The sequence below is a fragment of the Syngnathoides biaculeatus genome, chromosome 9 (genome assembly GCF_019802595.1).
Source record: "Syngnathoides biaculeatus isolate LvHL_M chromosome 9, ASM1980259v1, whole genome shotgun sequence".
Taxonomy (NCBI): Eukaryota; Metazoa; Chordata; class Actinopteri; order Syngnathiformes; family Syngnathidae; genus Syngnathoides; species Syngnathoides biaculeatus.
In genome coordinates, this window is record NC_084648.1 from 29,400,243 (window position 1) to 29,416,201 (window position 15,959).

The window sequence follows — 15,959 nt, forward strand, 5'->3', positions numbered from 1 at the left end:
CTCTGCTTTTATCCGGGCTTGGGACCAGCCTACAGGTTGTACAATATTGTGCTTCCCATTGGGCTCCAGACAGTCAAAAAAAAGCAATCAAATAAACAAAATCAGGACATAAGGTACACAATTCACATGCTACTTAATCCATGTTAAAGTTAAAGTCAAAACAGAAGCAATCAAATAAACAAAGTCAGCACATAAGGAACACAATTCACCTACTACCTAGTCTATGTTCAAGTTAAAGTTAAAAGGGTATGAGGGTATTAAGGTTTGAGTATGAAAATATAAATGATAAGTTGATTTAAATTATATGGGGATGAAAGAGATACAAACCACAATGGCTCTCACTCCAGTAGTTGAAGGTTGCGTCCACTTGTACAATTTCCTATAAATCCTCACGGCCTTCGTTCTACACGCTGTTTAGGTCGTACAAGTTATGTAGTTACTCACGTTCGATGTTTCTTCAACAGCAACGGTTTGATCACAAACGCGTCTCCTTGTTTGCCAGCTAAACTAAGGTAGTCTGGGCCTAGAAGCAAGCTTGTTCTGACCTTCTCTGTACTTTTCCACGAGCATCCTCAAAGCAAATAATGCATCTGTGGTACTCTTTCTAGGAATGAAACCGTACTGTTGCTCGCAGATAATTACTTCTATCCTGAGTCTAGCCTCCACTACCCTTTCCCATATCTTCCTTGTGTGGCTCATCATCTTTTTTCCTCTGTAGTTTCCACAGTTCTGAACATCGCCTTTGTTCTTAACAATGGGGACTGGCACACTTTTCCTCTATTCTTCTGTTCATCTTCTCTCCCGCTCGTATTCTATTGAATAAGTTGGTTAAAAACTCCACAGCCACCTCTCCAAATTGCTTCCATACCTCCATTGGTATGTCATAAGGACCAACTGTCTTTCCATTTTTCATCCTGTTCAGTGCCTTTCTAACTTCCCCCTCACTAATCATTGCCACTTCCTGGTCATTCACACTTGCCTCTTCTACTCTTCCCTCTCTCCCATTTTCTTCATTCATTAACTTCTCAAAGTACTCTTTCCATCTACTTAGCCTGAATTCTTGAATACATGGTGCATATTTCCCTTGTAGCATGCTCACCTTTCTTTTAGCTCGCAGTTGTCCATGATAGTTGTCTGATGAATCTCCAGGGATCTCCCCTCCCCACAGAGTGACTCCCACGATGGAGTAGGTGATGCCCATCACCACCAAAGGTAGCACATAGACCAGCACTGTCACTATGATGTGGTACCTTTAACGACATTTTCAGAAAATCGTATGTCAAATTGTTACTTCGTGAACAGCTGGTGTCTATCAATAACATCTGCACTTCATGATTTTTTGCTTGGAATATTTTGTGGAAGAAAAGAACCAATAGCGTCTTACAACTTTTAAAAATAAATGACTTTGTTAACCCTTGTGAGGACAAGCAGCTTGGAAAATGGATGGATGGATGAACTTCACAATTTTAATGTCTCAATGTAAAAACAGGAGAATAAAAGACAGCTCACATTACAGGGTCAGCTTCCATGCGGGGCCACGCAACATAGCATACAGTCCGGCGAGGCAGAACTCTAATCCTGGAGAAGTAGCAGAGAGGAAAGGCCAGAACCACGGCCAGACTCCAGATCAAGGCGATGACTCCAGTGGTGGCCTTGGCTGACAGACGAGGCTTTAGTGGGTGGATAATGGCCATGTACCTATGGTGTCAACGGTAAGAGGTGTTAGTTATTCAAAGGCTAAATAATACTTGACATAAAGGTCAGTGGATCATCTTCAATAATTTACCATTATGTGGGATTTTTTCTCTCTATTATAAGAACATATATAAGACGTGAGTGACGTTTGACTTGAAATAGGCCCTGATGGCTAACAGTCTCTGTTGTAGTTTATCTCGAAAGTGTTTGATAGACTTGAGGCCAGAGAAATCAAGTTGTTACAAACCAAACCAGTCCAAGCATGCCTACAGGGACCTTGCTTCATCACAGGATCACACAACATACCAGTATAATGAAATTGACATTGACGACAGGGTCCTTGTTAATTACAGTGGTTCATTCTTTTGACTTCTGCACACAATGGCTGGAGAATTATGGGAAAAAAATAATCATCCCAATCACTTTAATTGATAATGAAATCACGATTAACATGATTATTCATTGATTTCAAAGATGAGTATTTATTCAACTACAAAATACAACTTTAAATATAACTGAAAAAACGAAATAAATTAGTAGCAAAAACTGAGCAATTCAGGGAAGCTCCTTTTATAACCAATTATGGCACCCGCCTATTCCTAATGAGCCTGTTCATCTGTGGGATGTTCTTAACAGCTGTTTGAGGAGCATTCCTCAACTTTCTCCATCTTTTTTTCCACCTGTCCCAGCTTTGTTAGAAGGTGTTGCAGCCATAAAATTCCAAGTTAATGATTATTTGGGCGGCACGGTGGCTCTGCTGTAAAGTGTAAGTGTTGGCTTCACAGTTCTGAATTCCAGGGTTCAATCCCGGCCCCGCCAGTGTGGAGTTTGCATGTTTTCCCCGTGCCTGTGTGGGTTTTCTCTGGGCACTCCGGTTTCCTTACACATCCCAAAACCATCCAACATTAATTGGACACGCTAAATTGCCCCTAGGTGTGATTGCAAGTGCGGCTGTTTGTCTCCATGTGCCCTGCGATTGGCTGGCAAGAAAAAGGATGGATGAATGGATGATTATTTATTGAAACCAAGAACATTTATCAGAGTGAACATTGAATATCACTGGTGTAGTCAATAAAATATAGGTTGAACGTGATTTACTAATAATTTTATTCTGTTTTTATTTAGCACAACGTCCTGACTTCATTGGAACTGGGTTTGTATTTCAATGTACAGTTCGATGTGTATAATCCTTTTTGTTATGTGTGGAGTTTTACGTTGAACTTTGACTGAAGTATCAACGGTAATTAACATCTTAAAGAAACCTCAGGCAGGGCAGAATAACATTACATGCTTGCCACTGCAAGCTACACATGCATTTCAGTATGCATTTACTACACAGGAACTTGCATATGCACGTGCACCATATTAATACATTTTCTTTGATTACAATATTTTTATGACCATGAAAAATTAAAATCGAAATCATGATTCAGTTTCAATTAGTTATGACAGAAACCCAGTTAAAATGCTCGGTTTATTTTTGTATATTTTAAAAGGGTTGCTAACGATTTCAAATCGACCACTCTTCACGAATGCCTGCAATAATGTGAAAATACTGTAATGTATACACTCTGTTTGTACCCTGCCCTCAAAACTCAAAAGCATCTTTTCACAATTTTAGTCAGATATTGCGTGCGCTCAGAGTTTGACATCTTAGTTATTGGGCATTTGCTGGATGCAACCATAATGATGATATGTGGTTAAGAGAATGGATGGATGGATCCTGGATGCAGTCCATTGACTGACTAACCGATCAACAAATCGTCAAATATAGATACAAATATATTCAGAGAGGGAAGGTTATGCACTTCTTGCTGGAGATTTTTTTTATGTGCAACACCTTGCTGTGGTCCACCAATGTTTTTATGGTTGTGATATACTGCACTTCAATTAACACTTAAAATCCATGTCTTCTATTTTCACAGGTGTGTTTTTTTTATTTATTGTTGTTTAATAAATGTATGTAAATGTTAAAAGAGTCGTTTTCAATTAGTGACCTCTTGTTTTTCAATTTTCAATCTGCAAAATGGCTTTTTCATTAACACAAAACGCCTGTTTTGATTTCTTTGCAGTTAAAAACCCTGTCATAATAAAGAGTTCTACATGATTTCCAATTGCCCAGCCTGACATTTGTTAATTGACTCTTCATGACAGGTCACTGAGCGGCTCGCACCTAAATGTGTGGGACACAAAGACAATCCATCTATTTACCAGTAATTAAAGAGTTACACCGGTCCTTTTGTATTACAGCATTGTGAGACACTTTTGTTGCACACTAAATGTATACCACTTGAGAGTTGTTGAGGATAACTTAAAAAAAACACAAACACTTGAGGTACTGGAATTGAAACACTGTATATTAATTACAAAAAACATCCCTGATGCAAATTAATGACCCTTGTCATTTTTTAATCTCAATCTGACATTTTAACATGCTTGAAGCAACGCTTTCGGAAGCCATCCCGTTTGAAAGATTATCACGACATTGTGACAGTAACTACTCGCAAGCACTTTATCATTGCCTTGTGTTTAACTAGCAGGAGTTAGGTTGCCAGGAAAAAGGATCTCCGAGCACACGAAATGTGAAGTCATTCCTTGTATGAGTGGGGAGGGTAGATGGTCACCCTCCACTCAACCTCACATCACAGAGTGGAAATATTATATCGTGCCGCAATGTTTTAGAAACATTTATCATTGTCAAATATAATGTCAAGAATGGAATACAGTGATGAAAGTCCTCTCGAATTCCGGATTTTTAATTTTCATGAAAATTGCTCCGGAAAATTGAGGAAAAATTCCCTAAAATTAATGTGGATATTAGTTGACAACATTGAACAAACATGCATTTGAGTTCATTGTTTTGCTTTCACTAGTGTAGCCATGTTGAGCCACTAACACTAGTAACAGTAACAGTAACGCCCCTCCCCTCGCATTCTCTCAAGACGTCGCTTATTTTGTGTGGTCATGACATTAATTTACGTGTTTATTTCATCAATGTTGTTAAATAAACAAGCCTGCTCCAAAACAACCGGTATTCACCCGGTAACAGGAAATGCAAGTTAATCATACTGAGCATGTACGGAGCATGTACGAAAGCACATGTTCAGAACTGCTTCACGCATTTACGTCGACAGTCATCAACATCATGAGGCATGTCAAAGGAAATGCAGTTACAACAGGGGTGCTATTATGTTGAACTAAACTTTCAGCATCTTCAAAAAATTGCGAGTATCGACCGTTCGTGTTTATTTCTTGACAGGCCAGTGCATTTAACTTTTATTATTATAAAGTTTGTCAGATCAAGAATTTTTATTGATGAAAAAATTTAAATACCGTTTTATATCATGTTCTACTAACATCACTTGAAATTGGAAATGATCATTTCTGCGTTTGAAGTGTGTCATGATCCTGCCGGCCCCGGTGTATATAGGACCATGGGGACGACTGGTTCGGCGCCAGATTGTTGCGGTTCATTCCCTGTTCCAGCACTCCCGTATCACTGATCGTATTCCCGTGTGTACCGACCTCCGCCTGTCCTCCGACCAAACCCGTAACCCTGACTCCTTCATTCTGTCACAACCCATCGGAACGGAGGTAATACCCAAATGCAGGAGTACACGGGAGACGCACAGGTAATTCGGGAAAAAAGTTTATTGTTCCATGGTCGGGGATCGGGCAGGCAGTCACGTGCAGCAGCGGTAGTCATTACGTCGGGTGTAAAGGGCAGGTCAGCGGGCAGGCAGGAGTTGGTACATGGGAGATCGATCAAAGCAGACAGGAGTATTAAAGGAGTCAGGCTTACGGGGTTGGTCGGAGGACAGGCGGAGGTCGGTACACATGGGAATACGATCAGTGATACGGGAGTGCTGGAACGGGGCATGAACCGCAACGATTTGGCGCTGGACCAGTCGTCCCCATGGTCCTATATACACCGGGGCCAATCAGCCAGCATGAGGCGCAGGTGTATGCCTCCCAATCAGCGCGACCGCGCGTGCACCCGCGCAGCCAGGGCTGGACCGGCAGGATCATGACTCAAATCATGACAAAGTGTTAGTTTTCTATTTTAGTTATGTATTTGTTTATTCTATTTTTAATTTACAGTTATGTTATATTAATCCAGTAAGTTATTTTAAGGCCATCCGTAATCACAGCTGCAACTTTATCTGCAAGCATGACTGACCACACCCATACATTTTTCAATGCGGTCGAGTGTATCAGTACAACGCAACGTAACAAGTTTGAGACTTAAACGTTAATAGTAATTACTACAGATCAACTTCGTTACATGTTTTGCTGTACGGTGTAGAAATTCTAGGATATATTTTCGGTCATATTCTATATCTATACTATATGTATAATGTGGGGAAAAGGACAATTTTAGATGTCTTTTTACTGAATAGTTCACTTAATTCATTTGTCTTGAGATAAGATGGCATATTTTAATGACAAACGTGATTTTCTTCCATCCAGTGATAGAGGGATGGGGGCCAAAAAAATCTGGGCTTGGCCCTTGGGGAATTTAGAACTTAACTCAGGACTTAGAATTTTACTTTCAATTTTTCTCTGAATTGTGTTAACAGATATCGCCAGAATGCACCACAGCCATCAATTTTTTGAAACATTTCCTGGGGGCGGGGGGGCATACCCCCGGAGCCCCTAGTCCTCACGTTTGTATTTTCAGGAATTTTCACAAAAGTCCACTTTTATCTCTAGTAATACAAGACATTTTCAGTCTGTTTGAGCTCCTCATTTTTTGATGATATAATGAAAATGCAAGGCAAATGTGATGATTATCTCCATACAAAGCAAAAATGCCAATCTGCACAACCATTAGTATTATTGGGCTAGTTCAGGGATGGTGGCATGACTGGCTAGAGCGTTGGCCTCCTACTTCTGTGGACTGAGATTCAAATCCCAAGCCTGCCTGTGTGGAGTTTGCATGCCAATCTGCACAACCATTAGTATTATTGGGCTAGTTCAGGGATGGTGGCATGACTGGCTAGAGCGTTGGCCTCCTACTTCTGTGGACTGAGATTCAAATCCCAAGCCTGCCTGTGTGGAGTTTGCATGTTCTCCTCGTACCTGCATGGGTTTTCTCCGAGCACTCCAGTTTCCTCCCACATCCCCCCCAAAAAATAATTGATCAGAGACTCTAGATGGCCCCTAGGTGTGATGTTAAGTGCAACTGGTTGTTTGTTTGTCTCTATGTGTCCTGCGATTGGCTGGTAGTTAGTTCAAGATGGACCCGACGTCTGTCCCAAAGATAGTTGCGAGCCGTGTGAGGATAAGCGGCTCAGAAAATGGATGGATGGATGGATGGCTAGTTCCGGGATGGGCTAATAGGTGACAAGCCAATTAGTTGATATAATTGTGAATAGTATAACGTGTCGATTTTAGACAGTTGAATACACTACTATGATTTAGCCTTAACTATTTAGCCGGTGGTTACTGATGGCGTAGTATGTTTGGATGACTTCAGTATATACATAGGTTTGCTTTCAAAACAGCGACAATGTGGATGAGTGTTACAAGATGTGTGTCTCTACATGAGTCCTGCGACTAACTGGCGACTAATCCTGGGCATAGTCTGCCTTTGCTCAAAGTCAGCTGGGATAGGCTCCAGAAAACCTGCGAGCCTGAGCAGAATAAGCAGTGTACAGAAAATGGATGGCTTAGGCAGTCTGAAAAAGAAACAACATGCTATGGCACAACTCCTCGATGTTACTGACAGTAATTAACAAATGCTAATTTGCATTCCGACTAAATGTATGCATCCATTCCTGCTCTATAGAGTATGTTAGCTTACTATTTAATAAAAAACAATTCTCTGCTTAGTTTTGTAATTTCTTCCGGGGAAATTTGATTTGAGCTTGGCTGTACTGTATGCAATTGCTCCTCACACACAACAGGAAAGCAGGGCAAACACATCCAGCCATGCTTGGAGAGCTGTCCGAGCGATAGATCTCACAAACTGTGACTGCGCCCCGAAGCTGAGTTTGGTTGTAGTTTGGCGTCTTGATCAAGGACACCTCAAAAGGCCTCAGTATCCAAACAAGCATCTGGACAACAACTCGCTTCATTTATTTATGATTGACTTGACTGATTGACTGGTTCATCTGTTTTGAGAAATAGTATTACGTATCAACATAGTAACAAACAAAAATAGTATTATGAAAATGTATTAACCCCCATCACCCCCTAAGTACTAAAGATGTACTTTTAAAAAACTGGAGGGTGCCAACTTTTTGTTGCAATGCTTAGTTGGGTAATTAGTAACTCTGCTACTTTCTGTGGAACTACACCAGCAATGTTATATATCATGGTAAATGTTTCAAAATGGTCCCATATTAGCTGAAAGCAAATAAGTAAAGAAGAGAAAGAGATATTGCATGCAGAGCCAATGTTACTGATTACAAACCAAAAAAGCACCTTCAGACGAAACAAGACAATGAAGCAGACATGATGGAAAACAAGCTGTGTTTTTATCAAATCTTTTATACTCTTGGCTGCTCTGACTGCAGAAACACACTTAGTAGCCACATGGAGGCAAAAGGAAGGACAAAAATCATAGCTGCTCATGAACTCTGGCCTCGTGCCATTTCAAGAGAGCAGAGAGCGAGGTACAAAAATAAGCATAACCTGGGGTTATGGCAGCATCACCGAGGTCATGCTGATGTTCTTTTTTGTTTTTTTTTTTATTTTTATTGATGGATTCAGAAGGACACAAGAGACCATATACGTACATAGAAGTTCCAGGAACCAAAGTGAGCTTGCCTGTAGGAAACAGATTGTTCCCTCTCTGTGTGAAGGAGGACGACGCCTCACGCCACATCGTAACAATGACGCATGAGCATGCATACACAGACGCACACATGTGCGTGCTGTATCTTTTGTACTTTTAGATTTTGTTATCACCAGGCATGAAGCCACTTCCTTCATCATCCTCTTATTGAACCATTATGACAGATGATGCTCCTTTGATGAGTGGAAAGCTAATCTGATAGCGATCCCCATATAACCTGAAGTCAGATGGTCAGAAGAAAGAAGTAACCCTGTTGTTATATTGTGGAGACACATTGGGCATGGGAATATTGGATGATTGATTGTTATATTATTCCGTTGATTGTGTGCAAGTGATGGTAAAACGGAGTGCACTACTCGCCAACAGCTGGCAGAGGTGCTGTTGATTCAGTCTCAATTTGTTTCTTCATTTCAGCTATGGGAAGTTGAAGTACTTTCATGGAGACCCCCACCTGGGAAATTATTCTGGGTATTGCCATTCATTCAGAACATTTTTTAATTAGTCCTATAAAAGAATAAATGGATGTCTTGATTTTGTGTTTCCCCGACAGGCAATCAGGGACGAGGGTGAGAAGATAGCCCTAACTATGCATTTGTTCCAATGAAATATAAAAATAAATATGATGGATGGCCTCATACGGTGAGTGAGAAGGCGGTCAGTCCCACTTGAAAGTGCCTCCCCTGCATGAAAATCAAGCATCTATTTAGCACTGCAGGCTAACATGCAGTTGGAATGAGCAACCCCGCCCTCCCAGTGGACTTCTCGCACATGCAAGCATTTGAAGATTGTGCAACACATTTTGAAAATGGAGGCTATCATGCAATCTGAGTTCTTTTTTTCAGCTCAAGTTTCGATTTTCCGCCTCTGCTGATGAAAAGCAGCACAGCCCAGAGGAAAATAGGGCGAAGAAGATAGTGAGAATTCATGCCGAGATTAAAGTTGGCACATTATGGCTTTTTGTTTCTTTCTTTTTCCCTTGAACATGTTTTGGAGCTTAAAGTATTTCTGTGCTGCTATACTGATTGTGATAGTGCCTCTGATAGACTCACTTTCAACTGAAACACAAAATTCCTCCACTGATTTCCCAACCGATACCTACTGGCAATAAATTGTGGCATGGATGTTAAAATCCCTTACACTACACTACTGTCCTAAAGTGAGGAGGTCTCCAAACAAAATGTGACCGGTTAAAAGAGGTCGTTGGGTTACATTTAACGTTTTTTGGGGGGGAGAATTATCCTGTATTATACCTTAAAGTTTTTTTTGTTTTTTTTTTTTAAATAAAGGTTACCCGAGTTATGTGAGAGGGAGATGAACTTGGGAAGATCGCTCAGTTTGATGCAGTGCTTTAAAACTATGCTGCAGGTGTTTTGTAATTACAGTAACTGTTCATCTGCCTGATGAATATGGAACATGACTGCCCTAAGGCCAAAATGTTCGAAACGCCTTCCACAATGATGCACCGCGACAAACTACAATCACATCAATAAACATATATTGAAAAAAAAAAACACTAGCTCTCATGTACAGTCGGTAATATATGTGCTTGGTCGTTAATATGAGTTATGCTGCTATTTTGGACGTCTACTGATTGTTACTAAAGATGGCCACGATCAGACGGTGACGTGTGACGAGCCCACCTGTCCACGGCGATTGCAGTCATGGAGTAAATGCTAGCGAACACGGACGTGACCGGGAAGAAGTTGTGGAATTTGCAGTACGCCTCCCCAAAGTACCACTCCCCGTGGGTCGCGTAGACAAAGTTGATCAAAGTGTTGAAGGCGGCCATGGAGGCATCGGAGAAGGCCAGGTTGAGCAAAAAGTAGTTGGTCACCGTCCTCATGCGTTTGTGAGCCAAGATGATCCAAATGACGATGAGGTTGCCGAACACGGCCACGGTCAGCACCGCGCTGTAGGCTACAGACCAGAGCGCGACGCGCCACGGCGGCTGCACAAACTGGTTTGTGTAGTTTGAGGTAAGGTTCGATCCGTTAAGAGGACCTGCCATCCTTGTATGCTGTACTTTCCGCTAAAAAAAAAAAAAAAAAAAAAGAAGGGGGGGAAAAAACCCCAAAAAACGGATGGTGGCACTACCAAGACCGAAATAGCCCAAAGAGGGACTGTGGAGGTTTAGGCGTCACAGTGCGCAACAGGACGACATCCATGACTAAACATCGTTCTCCCATACGAATGCTGTCTGTGTAGTAGCATTTATGGTCAAAACGAGGCTGGTCCGGACATGGAGTGCACACAAATGCCTGTTGAATGAGGTTGTGAGAACAGCAGCTACAGCAGCGGCGGGGGCAGCGTTCACGTCGCGCGCACTCCCTGACGCACGAGTGGAGTGGGCACACACGCTGGTGGAGATTGATCGACACTTGTGGTTGCTGTTTTCAACTTCATGAATAACAAATACAAGCAGTGCTGCGCGTTATCATTCTCTGCGCATTGTGTTGACCTTACCTTGTTTTCAGCCCACCCAATATCAGAATATGGAAATATCCGACGTCTGCCTGGGATATTTCAACTTCAACCTTTGACTAAATGTAATATCAGATGCATAATATGGAAGCGATGGATTGGTAACAAACTCTATAAAATGTATGACGTTTTAGAAAGTTGGCCAATTCCAGACAAACGAAATTCTGGACAGACCCAGATGAACCAAAGTCCCCAGGTACAGTGCAGTATTTATAGCAAGCCATATTAACTTTTAAAAGATAAGTTTGACTATTTGAAAATAACATATCTATATATATCCATCTTTCCATTTTCTGAGCTGCTTATCCTCACAAGGGTCACGGGAATGCTTGAGCCAATCCCGGCTGTCATTGGGCAGGAGGTGGGGTACACCCTGAACTGGTCGCCTGCCAATCGCAAAGCCCATAGAAACAAACAACCATTCACACTCACAATAACACCTAATGGGAATTTAAAGTCTCCCATTAATGCATGTTTTTGGAGTGCCCGGAGAAAACCATCTGGGCATGGGGAGAACATGAAAACTCCACACAGGCGGGGCTGGGCTTTGAGCCCCGGTCCCCAGAACTGTGAGGCCAATGATCTCACCCACGGGTGTCAAACTCAAGGCCCAGGGGCCAGATCTGGCCCACCACATGATTTTACGTGGCCCGTGAAGGTAAATCATGTGTGTCATCTTCTGTGATTCATGTTAAAATCATAGTTCTGAGGTCCCGGGTTCAATCCCGGACCCGCCTGTGTGGAGTTGGCATGTTCTCTCCGTGCCTGCGTGGGTTTTCTCCGGGCACTCTGGTTTCCTCCCACATACATTAATTGGACAATCTAAATTGCCCCGAGGTGTGATTGCGATTATGGTTGTTTGTCTCGATGTAGATGTTGGCTGGCAACCAGATCAGGGTGTACCCCGCCTCCTGCCCGTTGACAGCTGGGATAGGGTCCACCACTCCCTGCGACCCTTGTGAGGATAAGTAGCTACGAAAATGGATAGATGGATGGATGGTAATTTACAGTAATTACTGAGAAAGGAAGAGTGTTGTGCAGCCTTTCAAAAAGAGGTGAGAGGGGTTCTCCGTGGACAGGTGGAGCTCCTGGAAGACTGGACAATGGGAGAGAGCAAGGCAAGGTGTGCTGTAGGTTTGACAGAAGAATTTAAGGTGGAGGTAGGACTGCATCAGGGATCAGCTCTGAGCCCCTTCCTGTTTGTTGTGTTAATGGAATACGCTGACAGATGACGTTAGATTGGAATCCCATTGGACCATGATGTTCGCAGATGACATTTTGATCTTTAGCGAAAGCACGGAGCAGGTGGATGAACAATGACAAAGATGGAGGCATGCACTGGAAAGGAGAGGAATGTCAGGTTTAAACAGCCTCGGACATTTAAAGTAAAATTATCAAGTAAGGAAGATAAGAGGAACTTCTGGCTCGCGAGGAGAACGTGGGATGTGTCTCTTTCACAATCTCCAACCCGTTCTAATCACATCTCCACGTCTCCACTTTTTTATTCCTTAGCGTGGTCCGCATCACACAAAGCAAATTGTGACAAACAAAGCACCCGTGACAAAAATAGTCCATGTGATTCTTTGCGATGTCTTCACCATCCTCATATCGTCAGTCTTTGTTCTCTTCTGCATCACTGTCTGGTGTTTCCACGGCACCCAATGTAAATTGATTGCATCGCATTGTTAAAGTACATCATAGCAAAGTTTCCATGGCACCTAATGTGCCTCTCGATTGCATTCCATCACATAGCACTAAAAACCCAAGAAAGCAAATGAGATAACTTTATATCCAATTAATCCAACGAGGAATACATGTGCATGAATGAGAGGGGTGGAGGGGGAAGAGGCAGGCTCCAGGGAGAAGAGATAGTGAGGGTAGACGACTTAAAATACTTGTCGTCAACAATCCAGAGCAATAATGATTGTGGTACAGAATTGAAGAAACGGGTCCGAGCCGGTGGAAACAACTGGTGGAAGTCGTCTGGTGTGTTATGTGACGGAAAAGGATGAAGGGCAAAGTTTATAAAACAGTGGTGAGGCCTGCCTTGATGTACGGATTAGAGACGGTGGGACACAAGAGACAACAGAAACCAGAGCTGGAGGTGGCAGAAATGAAGATTTTGAGGTTCTCACCAGGAGTGAGGAGGTTGGATAGGATTAGAAATGAGCTCATTAGAGGGACAGCCAAAGTTGGATGTTTTGGAGACAAGGTTCGAGAGACCAGACTTCAATGGTTTGGACATGTCCAGAGATGAGAGATTGAGCATATTGGTAGAAGGGTGCTGAAAATGGAGCTGCCAGGCAAAAGAGTGAAAAGAAGACCAAAGAGAAGGTCAATGGATATTGAGGGAAGACACGAGGGCTGTTGGGCTCACCTGAAAAAGGATAACACGCTGTGGCAACCCCTAACGGGACAAGCCGAAAGCAAAAGAAGACGAAGAGTGTAATTCGCAAGACCCCAAACAGATTAAAGCAAAAATGTAATGCATCATACATTATTATTATTATTATTATTATTACACATGGGAAGCAAGTGGCTATGTGTGCACATGATGGTTCGAGGAATGAATTATTTTTCAAGCCAATCGGCCCAGGTGGTATGGTGCCCCTTGAGGTTTTATCTCACGATTCACTACGCGCTTCTTAGGCCAGCTGTAACTGCAAACAATGGGGGTAAAGGGACAACCTTCTTTGAGTCCTGAGTCTTACCTGGTTGTTGCACTTTTCATCAATCACAGGAAATCAATCAGTCATATACTCAGTCAAATCCTGTACAACCAGTTCACTGATTTGAAAAAAAAAAAAAAAAAAAAACAACTTTTATCATGAACCCCTTGACGGCAATTTCTAGAATATCTGGAACTTCCATCCCCATCTATCCATCTATTTTCTTAGCCGCTTATCCTCACGAGGGTCGCAGGAGTGCTAGAGCCAATCCCAGCCATCATTGAGCAGGAGGCAAGGTACACCCTGAACTGGTTGCCAGCCAATTGCAGGGCACATGGAGACAGACAACAGGCGCATTCACAATCACACAGGTGCAATTTTGAGTCAATTCAATCCATAGTTATAGCAAAAATACACAGAATTATCAATCCCAATTCTTCCATTCTACTTATCCTAGTGACATAATCCAAATGACAAATTCCGTGAGGCTGAATGTTATGGAACATCCATAGTTTATGATTGAATTCAATACAGGTGATGTTACAGCCATAACACTGATTGTTCTTCATTTTGTGAGAAAAAAAAAATCAGCATTTGATATAAGAGCACATCCACATTCAACAGTTGCTTGGTGCACGCTATTTGGTGCACGCTCACTTCAGAACATGGGCAGGTTTAAAGTATAGTATTATTAATAAATACTTGTAATATAAGATAAGATAACCTTTATTAGTCTCACAATGATGACATTTTCATTGTTTCAATAGCAATTGGGGAATTAGGAAATATAAATATGCAATGTCAAAAGCATGCAAGAGAAGGTTTAATTATATTTCTTCCTGTCACATATACAGTACTCTTACACGCACAAGAAGTGCACTGTATGAATTAGAAACCAAAACGATTGTCCATATGTTAACTATCCAACTTAGTTGATCACCAATGGTATTTGTTATATATATATATATATAATTTAAAGAACAGAGAAAAGGAAAAAAGAACTTGCAAAGGTGGATTAAACCATAGATATTTTGATGATGGAACAACCAAATCTATTACACTGGCACTGTGATTCACCATTACAAGGTTGATCGGATTAAAACAATAAAATGACAACTATTGAAGTCATGTTTTATTAACAATTATGATTATGACTGCAGCACAGAAATTATCTTGACAAAATATTGAAAATACGGAAATTCAGACAACTTTAGACTAATTGTTCTGTAGGTAATTTTTTATATGTTGGCAGCTCTGCATTTTTTTTTTAATTGAATGCATTCGTATTTAATTTAGAGTATTCCATACCAGTGCCAATAGCTCTTGGGAATACAGGCTTCCATATAAGAGAATACACAGAGCACTCAAAACAAAATGTGCAAAATGAGACTGACAAACACAAACACCTGCTCACAATTTACAATAGATACAAAGCATGATTACTTTCACACGTGCCACAACTGTCAACCTGTTCACTCTTTTTGGAATTCTTTTTATACAAACACTCACCACCCTTCTTTCTGGGCAGTAAAATCTCAATCCTTGCAATTTTAGTATTGGTATTTTTGATACTACATAGGTCAGTGGCATGTGGTGAGAGCCTTCAGTCTCAGTCTTCAGTTTCAATCAGCCTCATCATTTTTGTGTGTACATAAGCCTGCCTGCTCCTGGAGATCCCCACCGCAGAGTTTGCATCTTCTCCCCGTGCTTGCGTGGGTTTTCCCTGGGCACTCCAGTTTCCCTCACATCCCAAAAACATGCAACATTAATTGGATGCTCTAAATTGCCCCTAGGTGTGATGGTCAGTGCAGCTGTTGTCTGTTTCCATGTGCCCTGCGATTGGCTGGCAACCAGTTCAGGGTGTCCCTTGCCTCCTGCTCGTTGACAGCTAGAAAAGGCTCCAGCACTTCAGCGACCCTTGTGAGGAAAAGCAGCTAAGAAAATAAAACTTTAAGCTTTATTTAAAACTGTTATAAAAGTCCCCAACAGGATTAAAAGTCCTTCCAACTTTTCAAATAATCATTGTGTGTGAATTCAGAAACATTGTTTTTTTACTGTGTGTTGTGATTTTAAGAAAAACCTTTAAAGATAATAGTTTGTCATTTGGGGAATTGTATGGTCGACTTTCCAAAACACTATCTGCTCAATGATGCATTTTATACAGCTAGCATGGAACCAAAGCACTCGATTCTGTCAAACTCGTCATTGTGTCAGAATGAAACGTTGAAAACATTGAAACATCTTGAGACAATAAAAGCTGCAAAGCACTTTGAAGCAATTAAGCGCAAAGTGAAACAGCATTGGAACGTCAT

General features: G+C 41.6%; 1 protein-coding gene across 1 annotated transcript in view; it reads right to left on the reverse strand.

Annotated features, from left to right (window-relative positions):
• Positions 1–10,776, reverse strand: part of LOC133506302 (neuromedin-K receptor-like) — a 53,666-nt gene extending 42,890 nt beyond the window's left edge. Inside the window, exons 1-3 of the mRNA XM_061830312.1 lie at positions 10,138–10,776; positions 1,510–1,698; positions 1,100–1,250 (exon numbers count right to left, since the gene is read on the reverse strand). Coding sequence (XP_061686296.1) covers positions 1,100–1,250; positions 1,510–1,698; positions 10,138–10,505 — 708 coding nt within the window. The 5' untranslated portion in view covers positions 10,506–10,776. The remainder of the gene's footprint in view (positions 1–1,099; positions 1,251–1,509; positions 1,699–10,137) is intronic.
• Between the last annotated feature and the right edge of the window lie 5,183 nt (positions 10,777–15,959).